The sequence below is a fragment of the Natator depressus genome, chromosome 6, assembly GCF_965152275.1.
Source record: "Natator depressus isolate rNatDep1 chromosome 6, rNatDep2.hap1, whole genome shotgun sequence".
NCBI classification, from domain to species: domain Eukaryota; kingdom Metazoa; phylum Chordata; order Testudines; family Cheloniidae; genus Natator; species Natator depressus.
Window position 1 is genome coordinate 79,350,581 of NC_134239.1, and position 16,325 is coordinate 79,366,905.

General features: G+C 36.9%; 1 protein-coding gene across 6 annotated transcripts in view; it reads right to left on the reverse strand.

Annotated features, from left to right (window-relative positions):
* NOVA1 (NOVA alternative splicing regulator 1) overlaps positions 1-16,325 on the reverse strand; it is a 229,519-nt gene that overhangs the window by 45,394 nt on the left and 167,800 nt on the right. For all 6 annotated transcript variants that reach the window (XM_074955785.1, XM_074955781.1, XM_074955782.1 and 3 more), the window contains one exon: positions 3,479-3,645. In XM_074955785.1, coding sequence (XP_074811886.1) covers positions 3,479-3,559 — 81 coding nt within the window. In that variant the 5' untranslated portion in view covers positions 3,560-3,645. The remainder of the gene's footprint in view (positions 1-3,478; positions 3,646-16,325) is intronic.

A 16,325-nucleotide genomic window follows, 5' to 3' on the forward strand; every position in this document is an offset into this window, starting at 1 on the left:
TAACACTTAGCTCTATATTTATATTTCTCGTTTGACCAAGATGGAATTATTTCCATACATTCTCATTGTCTGCAGATATGGGGACCTGGATGACAGTCAGTTGGCTGAAGATGTATATGGATAATAAAGGTAGTGATGCTGATTGACAGGGAGAATCTTTTTAAGCAATATGCAATGTCTACAATTACTCCATGACTTGAAGGAGTCTGCCCAGATATTATCAGAATGGCACTTCTGGACTTAGGCTGACATTTTCAAACCTGGGTGCCTAAAGTCAGGCTCCTAAATCCGTATTTAGGAACCAAAACAAAAGTAGACTTTTTTTCAAAGATGACGAGCCCCAGTATCTCCCACTGACTTCAGTTTTATTTAGGAACATAAATATGTATTTAAGAGCCTGTGTTTAGGCATTCAGGTTTAATCATTTTGGTAACAGACTCTGGAGCAAAGATTTTCAAAAATAGAAGCCCAAAGTTTGGCACCCACAATTAGGCCACTAAACAAGATCCCTTTTTCAAATGGGTTGAATATTCAGTAGCTGCCATTGTAAGTACTGAATTAATTTTAGGGTCCTATATTTTTAACAACTTGGCCTGGATTTCCAGATAACAAGAGAAACTTGAAATACCGCTTTTCATCTTTGGCTGGCCAAAGGACTTCATTCTTCCCTCCTTTATTCAGAACCTACAACTGCCATCAGCAATTTTAGTGCCTCCTGGATAAGCTACAGCAACACTTGCTACCTGGAAATAACTGGGAAAGGTGCTTGGAAGGCTCAGCAAGTGCAGAAAGCAACAGTACATCTTCTGAACCAGGTGGACTGGCAAGAACATATCACACCGATCTTCAGACTCTACAAAAGAGGTCAGTCACTTTTCAGGTGAAATTCAAGATATTCAATACCATCCACAAAGCTCTAAACAGCTTAGAGTCCAACTGCTCAAGGGACCTCCTCTCTGAACCCACCACACCACCTGCAATTTGTCTGAAAACTTGAGAAAACAAGCCTATATAAGTGAGGCTTGAGGGTGGGGAGACAGGCTACATTCAGAAAACCATATTGGCTGTGTGGTTTTTTTATTCAAGTGTTTTTCTAACTCTCAACTCTGCAATTCCAAGCATTAAGCCTACAAACTTTTCTTCATCACTGCCCTGTATAAGCAGGTTACACTGTAGTGGGGCGTGGAGGCTTCCTGGAATATTTAGGGCCTAAACCTGTAATATTTTTACATATAAGCCATGTAAAATGCACCCACATATTATGGGAATGGGAGGCATATAGAGGTTTGTACAAATCAATTATAATAAGAATAATTCATAAGGTTCATCTGCACAAAGCTTTTATAGTTTATGTTTTGACTTATTATGGTTGGTTCAATAAAGTTGTAGCCCATTTGTTTCCAAACTCTGTAATGACATCAGAGTTCTAGTTCACACTTGCCTGTTATAAGATGTTACATAACCTTTATAAATTTGTTAAGCATGGGTTTTACCTATTCTTTAGATAAAAAATATTTCTACTTCAGAGAATGGATTACTTTATTCCAAATTTTATCTATGAACAAATGTGTGAGGATCACACACCTTGGTGAATAACATGTACATTAGTAATTTAGATTTATGAGCCAATATTTGTAGTTTAGGGATTTATCATGCAAAGGTGTTATTTGCTATAAAAGAAAAGTTGGAAATCATAATTTAACTCTGTAACTGTAATACATAGATATACAAATGTATCTATGTACACACATATTTTACACCCACCCACACACACTTCATATGTGGTGGTACTATCCTTATGTTATAAATTTATAAAATGTGGAATCATGTCAGAAATTGTAGGACCAGATACATTATACATTGTATTTATCAGGAGTTTGACTTCCTGATCTGCAACTCTGCCTACTAATCCATCTCCCATGGACTTATTTTTAACATTCCAAACATCTGAGCTGCTTCAAACAGCTGCCATATTTTCAAATCAACCTCCAGAGAGGTGTTTCCTTCTTTTCCCACAGATAAGAAATAAAACAAAAAACAGTGGGGAAAAAAGGCAAAACCAAAAAAAACTTACACTCGTCTGGGGTGCAGGAGAGGCAGAATTTAATTCTGTACCACTGCCACGTTTATGGTCCAGTATCTCATGATCATATTGATTGCTTCTAGCCTTGTTAGATCATGGGACTTAGAAGTGTAAATATGCAGAAAAGCTATTTAAAAGTCTATTATAGTTATTATTTTCAGTTGCACTCCTGGTAACTAAGACACCTGACTTTACAGGGGAAGTTATATGTAAAACAGTACTTTATGTTTTTTTGTTAACTCTCTACAGCATTTCAAAATATTTTTATGTAAAATATGTAGCATATACAGAATAAATGAAGTTGTGGTATTTATCAGCAGTCATTTGAAATGGCTTGCAGGAATAACTAGTGGTTTCATCATTCTGGAGTAATGCGGCCATCCCAAACTCATGCTAATAAAGCTTTTATAATATACCACACCATCATACACACACTCTGCATGTGTATATGTGGGTGCACACATACACACAAACACAATGTACACAGAATAAATAAAAAGATAACGTCATTACACTTAGCTAACGTGAACTACTGTATACGACTGCATCATATTCTTAATATAAGAAGAATATATAGTACAAGATAGAAGAAACTTCCCTCTGAATGCCTGTTCATTTAATTTTCCTCTCTCCTCCTCCAGAAGTAACATACCAAACGAATTATAAATTTAAAGCTACCTAAATCATTGTGTTTGAGCCTTGTTAGTGGATATGTTTTTCTCAGTTTCAAATGTTCTTGGAAAATGTGACTCAATAAAAGAAGGCTCTTGGATCATTATACCTTGTATGTGACTACCTTACAGTTACACAAAATGTAGTAATACTTGAAGATAAGCCAATACAAGCTTTATGCAAGGATGATAAAAATTGCATGGATTAAAATAGTTGAAAATACCTACAACAAAAAATCTTTACATTTGCAAGCATCAGCTTTATGATGTAGGTCTTTTCAATGTACATAATATGACCCAAACAATAATTCAAAAATAATTTATTTTGCAACACAAGAGTGAGGATATTTGTTGGGTCCATTTTTCCTGAACTGTAATAAATCTTAATGATTTACAGAGAGGCCCATATTTTAAACCTCAAATAAAACAGAAAAATGTGTTCCCTGAACCAATAAAGAAAAGAAGCATATGAAGGATACATATCATATAATGGTGTTTGAATTTATAAGATATTATGTATAAATACTGATGAGGAAAAACTGAATATAGAACAGAACTATAAGCAAAAGGAGATCAGAAAATTCGTAGAGAAAAATAAAACCACTGACATTCTCCTAAAACACATTTAATGTAAACCTTTACATGTTAAACATTTAAGACTCTTTATAAAAGAAGTTAACTCTAAGCAGCTGATGTGCCTCTGTTTTCCCAACCAAAAACTCACTTGTTTGATGCGGTCTGGATTAACAGTGGTCTGGGGCTGCAGAATGCTGACTGGTTCTGTCTTGGCCACATTTTGAGGCATTTCACGAATCTTTTCAGCAATGAAGCCATGAACCGCATTCAGTGCTTCAACTGTTCCCTGGATCAAACACACTCGCTCTGTAGTACCTGTACAGAGAAGACCCTTATTTAGATAAATTCTTATCTTAGGCACTTGCTCATTGACTCATCAACACCTAAAAAAACCCCTGTTTTGATTTATTACTGAAAACGGATAACTAATTATTATGAGAGGTTTCAGAGTAGCAGCCGTGTAACATTTAAAAATTCCCTTACCCGCCTGCCACAGTAAGTGTACAAATGGAAAGATAATTTCAAACGGTAACATTGTAATTATTGTCCAAGATGATCTAAAAATGATTTTGCATAGCTTCTATTTTTATTGCTCGTATATCTATGTACACGCTAGCCAATATTGACTAGGTCCTTGCCCAGATATGGCTTAGACATAACTATAGTTACTTTTAAAGTGAATAAAAAACTGTGCATACAGTATTGTAAGTAAAAATTAAAGAAATAATGTCTCAGTTCAGATGGAAAAGAAGAGCAAGAATGAGAAAACTGAACTGGATTCACAGTATTTGCCATTCAGGGCTGGTGTTGGGTTATGCTAAAATATGCTATTAAAATTTAACTATTACAAGCATTAATATAACCATGTGCAAAACTAAAGATCAACATTTAAAATACTTCTGTGATCAGTAACCTGGATAGAAAATATATTGGTTTAGCCCAGCAGTTTTAAACCTTTTCAGACTGTGGACTGCAACTTAACATGGAGATTATTTTCAAGACCAATTTCTCTCTCATTCTTCACTATCCAGTCCACTTTCCATCCCACTCATGTCATACATACCAGATCCCTGTAACAACTACAACAGTTTCTTACTACATACACAAAAACAACATAAGGAAAATAGTTAATGTAGTTTCATCTGTCTTCTAATGTGATTTAGCAGCTGGAAACGATAAAAGCCAGCACCATATAATTATCCAGCTCACTACAGACCACAGTTTGAGTTCTTCTGGCTTAGAGGGCTCACGTTGAACTTCCCACGTTCGAGATCTAGACTCCAGAAAGACCCTTGTGCTCTTTTCAGAGTAGCAGCCATGTTAATCTGTATCCGCAAAAAGAAAAGGAGGACTTGTGGCACCTTAGAGACTAACAAATGTATTTGAGCATAAGCTTTTGTGAGCTACAGCTCACTTGTGCTCTTGTTCATCAAATCAGACAGTGCTATGAATTCCAGGAAGGATATACTCAGAAAGTCCAGTGTCCGCCTGACAATGTACATATTTATTCTGTACATCAGAGTAACAGGTTTTTTTAAAATAAATCACATAGCCGATTCTGTACATAAGTCTTTTGTGTTCTTCTTGCCTTAAGCAAAACAGCCCTTAGATCCATTACTCACCCTGAGTCATCCTCCAGAGACTGTGAAAGAGGCATTGGGCTTCTCCTCTATAGCTTTTGTCACTTCCAACCCCACCTGTCAATCCCTCCTCACTCTTTCTCCTCCCATGAACAGCTCTTTGTCCATGTCTTCTTTCCAATCTCCAGCTATGTTGCACTTATCTATCACACACCCACCCATCCTCAAATTCAATTCCAGGCTCTCCCTCTTCCTTGCATCACCCTCATCTTTGTTGACTTAAAATTCCATGTGGATGACCTGCCTGACCAGCTTTAAGTCAGAACAGGACTCGAAAGTTAGAAAAGTCCCATTAAGAGGAAATTGTATTGCAACATTAGCTGTGGTGGGACTAACATGCCCCCTAAAAACAAGAGGACACTACAGCTTAGAGGAATCCCAAATACAGATCCCTGCTCACAACATCAGGATACATTTTACTTTCAGATTACAGAGGACAAAAATAATATAGACTAAAATGGTGCATCACAGCAATTGACATCTCACTTAGAAAAATATATTTCTACGTCTCATAAAAACACATCCTACATAAGAACACAAGACAGCCATACGGGGTCAGACCACAGGTCCATCTAGCCCAGTATCCTGTCTTCTGACAGTGGCCAATGCCAGGTGCTTCAGAGAGAATGAACAGAACAGGTAATCATTAAGTGGATCCATCCCCTGTTGCTCATTCCCAGCTTCCAGCAGACAAAGGCTAGGGACACCATCGCTGCCCATCCTGGCTAATAGCCATTGATGAACCTATCCTCCATGAACTTATCCAGTTCTTTTTTGAACTCTATTATAGTCTTAGCCTTCACAACATCCCCTGGCAAAGAGTTCCATAGGTTGACTGTGCATTGTGTTAAGAAATACTTCTTTTTGTTTGTTTTAAACCTGCTGCCCAGTAATTTTAATTAGTTCTTGTGTAATAAAAAGGAGTAAATAACACTTCCTAGGTCAGGGATCACTGGTGTGGATCACAAACAAAGTTCAGAGCCTGAAAACGCTTTGTTGAAAAATCCAGCCACTCCACCCCAAATAAATGTTGAATGAAATTGAGTGATATAGCGAGCGAGCACTAACATGTTTACAGTGAATTCTGAAATACTCTGAAATCACTGTGGGCTACATCATAATTGTATATTCTGCCCTGAGCAATGGGCAATGTGTAGTTGTGCTGAGCACTGGGGAGAAGTAATTTGCTACTGGTCTATGTCAGTAGCAGTTTACTTCCCCTACAAGTCTTGATTCGCTCATTCCCTGCCCCTATCAATCTACCTGCTTTGAAAGGGGGAGGAGGTGTGATGGCTGTTCTCCACCTTGCATAGTAACATTGGAAGCCTGTAAGGGACATGAAGGGGGCAACTTACACTCCCTTTCTCCCCTGCATGGGCAAGCAATCATCTTACCCTTCATTAGAAAATTCTTTTCATTTGATTTCTTATGATGATCTCTGAAGATGAAATGCAAAGCTCTAAAGGTTTACAAGTACAAGCTTTAAGAGCCCCACTCTGTAACAGAATTCATGTGCAAACTTAAAAATTACAAATACTCTTAGAAACAATTCAGCCAACTCCTTAGTTCAGAATCGTGTGTTTGGCCTACAACAAAGACAGACATCAAAACAACCAACCCATATCCCCTCTACTGAAATATTTTCTTAACAAAATAAAATAAAGACTAAAACATGTAAAATCAGTGTTTTTGAAAGATGCCAGGTTCACAACCCATAAGATTAATTATAAAATGGCAATACTTTTCAAACATCAAGCTATATGCCTGTAACAATGGAGTGCATATTTTTCAGGAATTACGTACATGGATGTGCCCCAGTATTATTTTGCTGTCTTTTCCATAAAGCACCTTTAAAAAACTAAACCGAGGCACAATCTACAAAAATGGAATTTTTCCAAAAGCATTTAAAGCAGAAACCAATGCAATTTCAAAATTATCAGGATGGAAGCCTGACAAGTGAAATGCAAATTAATTTGGCCAGTATACGTAGTTTTCTTATGCTTCTCTTTTTTCTAGTTAGCTTTCCCTCCCCGCTCCTCCACTTGTGCACAGCTCTTGTGGTTCCTCTGTAAAGCGATCCAGCTCTAAACAAGTGCTCTGGGGAGTCTTTACACTGCAGTATTAATTGTCTACTAAATGATGGGAAGTGATGTGGATTGATCAATGTAGCCGATGCAAGTGTTCTTCTCTAGGTCAGCAGACAACACATTTATACAAAACACAGATCAGGTTACATTCAAGCTACTGGAGCCTGATATGGAGAGCACTTACAGGGATAACTACTGTCAAAACAGTGGAAAGGGAAGCAGTCAAAGCTAAACAGAAATTTCATTAGATTTAGCACTGAATGTCTAAAGAGGATTCTGCAATCTGTGTTGTTTTAGGAACTATAATTTAATACAATACAAATCCCGTTATACACCAGACCAGCTTTACTACATTTTAGTACGTATAAACCAATATAGAGGAAATGGAAATCACTGTACCATGAAGAAATACAATTGTGTAAAAATAAATTTCACACAGCATAATACAGTTTTGAGATAGTTCACAATAGTGGTACATTTTCTTTGAGGATTAAATTATGGGACTTCCACTGAAACTACTAGAAAAAAAGAAAAAGGAGCGAGTGTAGGGAGAGTACACATTTCCTGTTGGAAATTGCTTTTAATCCTTAGAAGAAATGTTGTTTTATTCTTCCATGCAACTATAATGGCTTTTCACTCAGATAACACAGTACAATAATTTATAGGAGAGAGTCACACAAGGAGAAAACTGTCAACTATATGACCAACCTGTGTAACAAAAACGATCCTATTATGAATCACCAAAGTTGGTGAGATTTTTGTCATTTTAAAAGCTTTTAGGTTCCATTAGTGTCTAAAGTAAACTGCCAGATTATTTATCATTTCTAGTTGTAGCAACCACTCCCTTTTTGCTGTTAAAAGCTTAGTCATTTATACACGCAATATTTGATACTCATTTTGCATAGTCTGAAGTTACATCTTTGTAGCACAACTCTAATTTTAAAACTACTGCTTAAAAGAAAGTGATAAAATTCCTGAATAAGCACAGCATACTCGCATATTTACACACACGAATATTCATTAATATATAATGATTTATAAATTTGTGTCAATTATTTATGCCAACTATCATATTTAATCTACTGTATATTTTATTTTGCTTATAAACTTACAAAGTGCCATATATGCAGGATGACAATAGTTTTGTCATTTAAAATAATGGAAGAATGAATGAATGAAGGGGTCACACGTTACATTCTTTTTGAAGTAACAGTTACTAAAATATGTCCTTCACTGATGTTTGTGATCAATATCCCTGTTAAAAAAAATACGAAAAAAAAAAAATACAGAGAACAAATCTGAAAACTAGCAGTTTACATATGCTGCTGTAGAAGTGAAAAAGTGTTGCTGCAAGCAAAGACCAGCTCACTCTTCATTTTTTCCTGAGGAAATAAAAAAGGACTCAACATTCATAGGAAATCTTTTTTTTCCCCGAAGAGTAAGTTTTGATTGCATTTGGATGCTGGTGCACAAAAACAAATGCAATCTGCGAATATGTAGTGTCTATATTTTTTATGTGGAATGTGAAGTACAAAAGATAAAATATAATGTACAACAGAAAGTACTGTTAAAATGCTTACTAAATAAAATTTTAAAAGACTATAAAAAATTAAGGAATACATTTTGATCATGTCTCAGTTGTGCCAGCAAAATTTATAAGTTCTTCTGGTTTGAGTATGAAACAGTCAATTTGCATATGAAATTAAAATTTCATATTGATGAAGAAAAAGGTATTATGTATTAGCTGGTTTTTAAACTAACATAATTTTGGTTTGAACTCTAATAAACCACGAGGAAGAAACAGTCCAAAGTAAAGAACCTGAAATTACTTTATTTTATTTTTATACATATTTTTTTAAAAAAATATTTTAAATAAAATGTAATTTTTATTCCTCGGGAATTATTCCTGGATAGTAAAACTGTATGAAAGCCTTTGAGCTGAAGAGAATTTTAAAGACAAGTTATAACCCTTTAACAAAAGACAGTTTTCACTAGAAATTCAGATTTTTTTTAACTCATTTTACTGCTACAGTTAATTCCATTGGAACTAGTGTAAAATTTCCAGAGTGCCAAAGTGATTTAGGCTTGACTTTCAATAGGACTTAATGTTGTTAAATGATTTAGGTGCTTTTGAAAAAAGTTATTCAAACTTTTAAATACTGGCTCTCATCAAGCCAGGTACTTAACTACGTGCATAATTTTAAGCACATGAGTAGTTCCACTGTAGTCAGAACACTCACACACTTTAAAGTATTCATGTGCTTAAATACCTTCCTGAAACATGGCCTAGAGGCTTTGGGAAGTGCAATGTACATTTATTAAAGAATCTCCAGGCATTCATAGGATCCTACACATTTCTCATGGTGCTGTTATATTCATTTTAAAGGGCATTTGAAAATCAGAAAAGCATAATACATCACCATATGTGGTGATTCCAATACATCTTCATCTCCCTGCATTTTGCCAGTGTATCCTGTCAGTTTCTTTGATGACACAGAAAAGGAAAAAGCCCACAGGAGTTAAAATTTGAACAAAATTAAAGCTAATCTGAAATTTTTTCATTGGCGGATTTATTTTTAGCTTCTTACTTGGCAAATCATAGCTGCAGCAGTCGCAAAAGCTCCATAGGTTTTTTTCTTTTAACTCACGATCTGAATATCTATGGATTGTGAATCCGATGTAGCTGGATTAAAACTTCTGAATTGCCTCAGCCATAAACATCCTTGCACAAGTTGTGGACAAAATAGGAACTCAGGTTCACAGAACTATGCCAAAGTGAAAAGTCTCTGCCATATAATTACTTGTGGATGTAGGTATAGTTATTCAAGTAAGTACATCATGTATATATACTTAAAATATAGTGGTGCTACTAACAATCTTCAGCTGGCAAGCATGTATTTCAATTTTTTTGAAACAAGCAGATATTGCAACTCAGAGTTCTTAGTGGCATATCATTTTTATTTTTAATCGTTAGAGGACTTTTTTCCACCTCATGTCCCAAAGGTATCCCTCTAAACTCCCTGGCCTCCACAGGCCTCCTAGTCTGGAAACCAGGACTGGGAATCACACTATACACCTATGCTATACATCTTTTAAAGAAATAAAAGAAGCTGAGTGTAGCTATTATGATGTTCTGTACCTTGGGGGAACACCCAGCACCCCCATGTTCATCGTTATATGATTGTGTGGTATCTAATGCAAAGTTTGTCATGTCAGGTATCTTTGGAAGGCTCATGATGCACTGAGCATTGTTGTTATAGTAATGTTATAGGTTGTAATTTCATGTATATAGTTATGAGACTGAGAACGTGTTCTATTGGCTTAAAGCAAGCCCAGGCAAAAACTCTCCAGAATCAAAGGGGCAGTTCACACCTGATCAGTGCATGTATGGGACAAACCCAGCCCAGCCTCACAGGAACAAAGGACACTGGCCTAGGCAACAACAAAGGATCCGTTGGTCTCTCGAGTGAATCACCCCCCTTCCTTTGGTCAGTTGGGACTGCGATGAGGTAATGCTCATCTAACACTGAAGGGGGGAGGGAAGCCAAGAGGGAAGAAAGGACATGATAAAAGGGAGAGACGTTTGTCATGCTCTACCTCTCTCTTCCGCTTCCATCTACAGACATCACCACCAAGCGACTGAAATGCTGATCAAAGGAGAGAGCCTGGCTGAAAGGTAACCAGCCAGCCGGTGGTGAGACGCATCTAAGTTTGTAAGGGCACTGAAAGTGTTAACCTCAGCTTAGACTGCATTTTGCTTTTATTTCAGTTGACCAAATCTGACTTGTTGTGCTTTGACTTATAATCACTTAAAATCTATTTTTGTAGTTAATAAAACTGTTTATTCTACCTGAAGCAGTGCATTTGGTTTGAAGCGTCAGAGACTCCCCTTGGGATACAAGCCTGGTACATATCAATTTCTTTGTTAAATTGATGAACTCATAAGTTTGCAGCATCCAGCAGGCATAACTGGACACTGCAAGATGGAGGTTCCTAGGGTTATGTCTGGGACCAGAGATATTGGCTAGTGTTGTTCAGTGGCACAATCCAAGGAACAGCTTCCATGCCAGAGGCTGTGTGTGAACAGCCCAGGAATGGGGGTTATCACAGCAGAGCAGGGTAAGCCTGGCTCCCACAGTCGAGGATTGGAGTGACCTAGCAGATCACCGGTCCAGCCAACGCCAGAGGGGAATGTCACACTATTCATGCACAAATAATCAGAAAACTTCAGCTTCCCTGCCAAAACTATTACAGTATCAGTCAAAATGTGGAAAAGCTACTGGTTGGGATATTATTTCTATATTAGAAATGGTTGATGCTCATAGTAGGGATCTCCCCATCCTCCAAATGCAGTTATGTGACACTAGGATTATTCTATAATTGGAATATACTATAATTTAGATTGTGTTGGCTATGCTTCTCAACAAGATCGTCATAAACATCCTCTTATGAACATCTCCTGATGGCTTTGTCAAGCAAAAGGAACTGGAAGAGGGAACGTATCCTCCTCTTGAAGTTTATATATTACAACAGAAGTTCATGTTGACACATTAATGGGAGTTACAGGCAAAATCAGGAGCACCTACCCTCAGTTTACAAATATAAGAATATTTTCTTTTTCATCATTTCTATATTGAAGAACAATTAAAAGGCACATAGACAGAAAATGGGAAAAGCTGGGGGACTCTTTTTAGAAGACCTTGTCTACACTTCCCTACATCTGTTGTGACATGCAGGATATGTGTAGCTACACACCAAAGTAAAAGGCAGGCTGTGTCCACACTCACCAGGTATAGCTCCTCAAGGCAGTGAAAGGCTCAGGCAAGAAGGAGGTAGTGGGAAACGGTCCCAGCAGCTCCCCACTACCAAAGCCTTTTGCTATTGCAAGGAATGGCTCTAGCAGATGAGGAGCTGAGAGAACCTCCCGCCTGCAAATCTTTTCCCCACTGCTGGAGTCTTTCACTGTGGCAGGGAAAGGCTCCGGAAGCAGAGGCGCTGCAGGATGCAACATTGCTAAAAATAGTGCAGACAGGGGAGGCACTGTTTGGCCGTGTAGAGAGCTATGTAGGGCATATACCAAGGGTTCGGAATGTAGGACACACTATTCTATTGTACTTGCCTAAGCTCTGCCTCACCATCTACACCTGTGCTAGCTGGGCATACTGTGTCTGTATTCTACATGCCACCGTAAGCATGGACCTACCCAAACGAAGAAGACAAGTATACTATGGGACACGTAAGGTCAAACAAATGTTTTCTGCTACCAAATAATATTATAGAGTGTATGATGTTTGTAAAGGGGTTCTTTGGTACCTAAGGGGAGCAATTGACTTAAGTGGAGTATGGAGTAATGCACATTTCTAATTATGAAGTGAGTATTAGTTAAGAGGCACACACCAATTTTAAGGGGAGATATAGTACAAATGTGCAAACAGGCATAAACACCTGTCAGAGACAGTCTAGGTTTACTTGGCCCTGCCTCAGCATAGAGGGCCAGACTTGATGACTTCTCAAAATCCCTTCCAGCCCTGCATTTCTATGATTCGGTTACAATGTTTTTAGCACCATTGTAATGATTTAGGTCCAGATCTGGCAAACCACCATCAAATAAGTATTTAAAATATACAGAGATGCTACATAAAATGTCTATGACATCAAATTTAAATGAATAAAATAAAAGTTATGAAATTGGTGAGGATCTTCCTCATGTCTCCCCCTGACCCCTACACCACAGGAAAATGTTACGTTTGGTCTGATTTAAATTTTAAGAGCATGTTTTCTCTTCTTGATGTGGGTGCTTTGCTGACCTGGGGCCTTAGAAAAGGGTTACAGTTAGTTAAGTAAAATGCACTCGCTTTTATCTGAAAGTAATAAAATACTCATTTGATGTTTTAACTATAGCTCTTTCTCTTCCTGAAATCCCAAATGCTAATATTGATATTTTCTACATCTCTCTCTGTATGTATATATAAATATGGTTTGTGTGTGTATATTTTATACACCCTCCCCCCCATATTTATATGGAGTACACACATATATACACATACACACACAGAGACAGAGATGTAGAAATATCAATATTAGGAAAGTGTTTGTAGTGATTCAGATTCTTGGTGGTCAACAAAGTAGTTAATTTATATATGATTACATTACACACACACTTTCCGAAACTCCCTTCAAAAACTCATATTTTAAATAAACTCCGTGAATGGGGGTTCTGTAATATATAATATGATAATTTTGAACATGACTTAAATGACACACAAGTATTCAGAATCATGACACATTTTCCTCAAAATAAGTGAGTTAAATAATCACTCCTATATAGCAAAATTATTTGTGAAGTATTTGAAGTCTCCACAATTAAACAAGCAATTCACTAAATGGAATAGAAGATGGCTACCTCAAATCTGTCTGTCAAGCATTTATGTCTTCTCGCAAATACGTACACAAACGCAGCAATTTCTTTTTACTTTATGATCCAGTAACTACAATTCTGATCTTGAAACTCATTGGGTTTAAAGTCTCCAAAGTGCACCTGTCAAGACTTGATATGTATTTTTTTTTCTTTTGGAGTTACATTCTGTAGTTCATCATGATCACATCATTAATGTGAATTTACAGATCTATATTTAGTGTACTTGCTCGAGCTGATTGGGATCTTTTCTATGAATGTCTCTTCATTAGAAAAATACAGGTTAACCGAGAAAGTTTTCAGATCTAGAATGGAATTTCTGATCAAAACAAGAGAGAGAGACTTCAGAATAGCCAAGACACTCATCAGGAACGTGGGAGACCCAGGTACAAAGTCCTTATTCTGTCTGACTTGAATCTGTGTCTCCCACATCTCAGGTGAGTGCCCTAACCACCAGGCTGGGGATTCAGTCTCTTTTTCAATCTCTTTGGCTGGAGCTGTTCCACTTTGTATAAATAATTAAATATTAATCTGGATGGAGAGAAAGAGAAAGACTCTAGTTCAGTGGTTAGGGGCACTCACCTGGGATACAGTAAACACAGGTTTCAACACCTACTCTGAATCAGGCATTGCACCCCTCTATCAGTTTTGACAAAACTTTTGTCAGAAAGGTTTCTCAGATCCAGGATGGAATTTCTGGTCAAAATCAGAGACACCCTGCCTATAGCCCAGTGCTAGGGCATTTACCTGAGAGATTCAAGTCCCTCAGATGAACTAGGCAGATCATTTCTCATGTTTATAATCAGAAGAATGAATAGACTTGTTATTGTTGATGAAACATACGTCTCCAAAGAATAAAATAATAATAATAAAGCAATGGCTGGTAAAGAAAGACTTTGAAAACACCTGAAGAAAATACAGGAAAATGATACATTTTAACCCCATTTCTCTGTTTAACTGTTGTCGATAAACATTTGAGAGAAAGGGGACTTCTGGAATGATGTTTTTCGTTAGGGACCACATCTTTGAAATTTGCTTCTTGCTGTGATTCATAGTAACTCAAGTTTGTTAACTCTTAGGGAGTGCTGCAAATCCCATGTTTTCTCTCTCATCCATGGGAAGGTGGGTGATTGATATGTGTGAGAAACGTTTGTAGGAAACCTTAGATGAGTGTGTGATTTAAATTTTATAATATCTATGCTGATCCTGGGCATTTGATCTAAGAATCTGTTTATTTATCAGTATATTTTTAAGACATTGTCAAGGACACCTAGAGGTGTGTTTTTTTTTGTGGGTTTTTTTTTAATTGTTGAATAGGAAAAAACCAAATATATAAATACTACTAAAAGACAAGTATCCAAGTTTAGTTAAAAGTTTGAAGGCTCTTGGAAAGAGGATGCTATAATTCCTCCCCTGCCCTTCCAAGAAATAGAAATTTGTGAAGGCAGGCTTTATGCAAAAAACATGAATCTTCTTGTTCAGTGCACACAAGTCTTCCAGTAGAATACCGCAGATCTGCAGGGGAAAATAAACAATTAACCCTGCTCTTGAAAATGGATGACTGCATAGCAAGGAAAAATAATATATATATATTTTCAAGATATCTGGAAAGAACTTTCAGATTAACAAAAGCACTTAAGAAAATTTTAATGGAAAGAGTTCAGTATGCAATTATACTTTTATGCTACGCTACAGTAATATGAAAATTTGTTAATAGTTCCTCCTACTCATACAATTACTAAAGGAAAAAGCCCACCCATTTAAACATTAGAAAAAAATACTTTAAAAATTGTAGGACCTGACACATCTTGTAATTTAGAGTGATAACAGCTCAATTCTCCAAGGGAGTTATTCTCTACAAAAGTATTTCTCAGGTTCCAAGGTGTGAAAGCCTGTGCAAAGCTTTGGAAACTATCTGGATCAGGCCAACTGAACAAGAAATAAAGTAGCGTACTAAAGGCATTATTTAGTTAGTCTGTTCTGAGGCAACAAAGTACAGATTTCAGGTAAATGAGCTCTATTGCAATGCTGGATCAGTAATTCTAATTCAAGAGGAATTATAAATGCTCCTACTGTAATCACCATTAAAATCTTTACAATGTTTTATTAGCACATATGTATGTTAAGGTCTGTTAAAAACAGGGCAGTAATCAATTGTTCTCCATGTCCACTGAAGGTTGGACAAGAAGTTATGGGTTTAATCTGTAGCAAGGGAGATTGAGGTTAGATATTAGGAAAACCTTTCTAACTAAGAATTAGTTAAACACTGGAATAGGCTTCCAAGGGAGGTTGTAGAATCCCCGTCATTGGAATTTTTAAGAACAGGTTAAACAAACGCCCATCAACGATGGCCTAGATATACTTGGTTCTGCCTCAGAGCAGTGGGCTGGACTAGATGACCGCTTGAGGTTCCTTCTTGTCCTACGATTCTTTCTTTCTTGCAATTATATATTGTCAGTGAGCATCAAAATGTGGTTTCTTAAGAATTTACTAGCTCTTTTTGATTATTCTTCTATTTAAATCATAATGCTGTGTGACATCACAATTATCTACAGTGGAGATAATGATGACACAGATTAGTAATTTAAATTAGGGATTAAGTAACAGAACAGGTTGTATAGTAATAATTCTGTAAGTACAGAAGTTGACAGAACAAGGAGTAATGGTCTCAAGTTGCACTGGGGGAGGTTTAGGTTGGATATTAGGAAAAACTTTTTCACTAGGAGGGTGGTGAAGCACTGGAATGGATTACCTAGGGAGGTGGTAGAATCTCCTTCCTTAGAGGTTTTTTAAGGCAGGTTTGACAAAGTCCTGGCTGGGATGATTTAGTTGGGAATTGGTCCTGATTTGAGC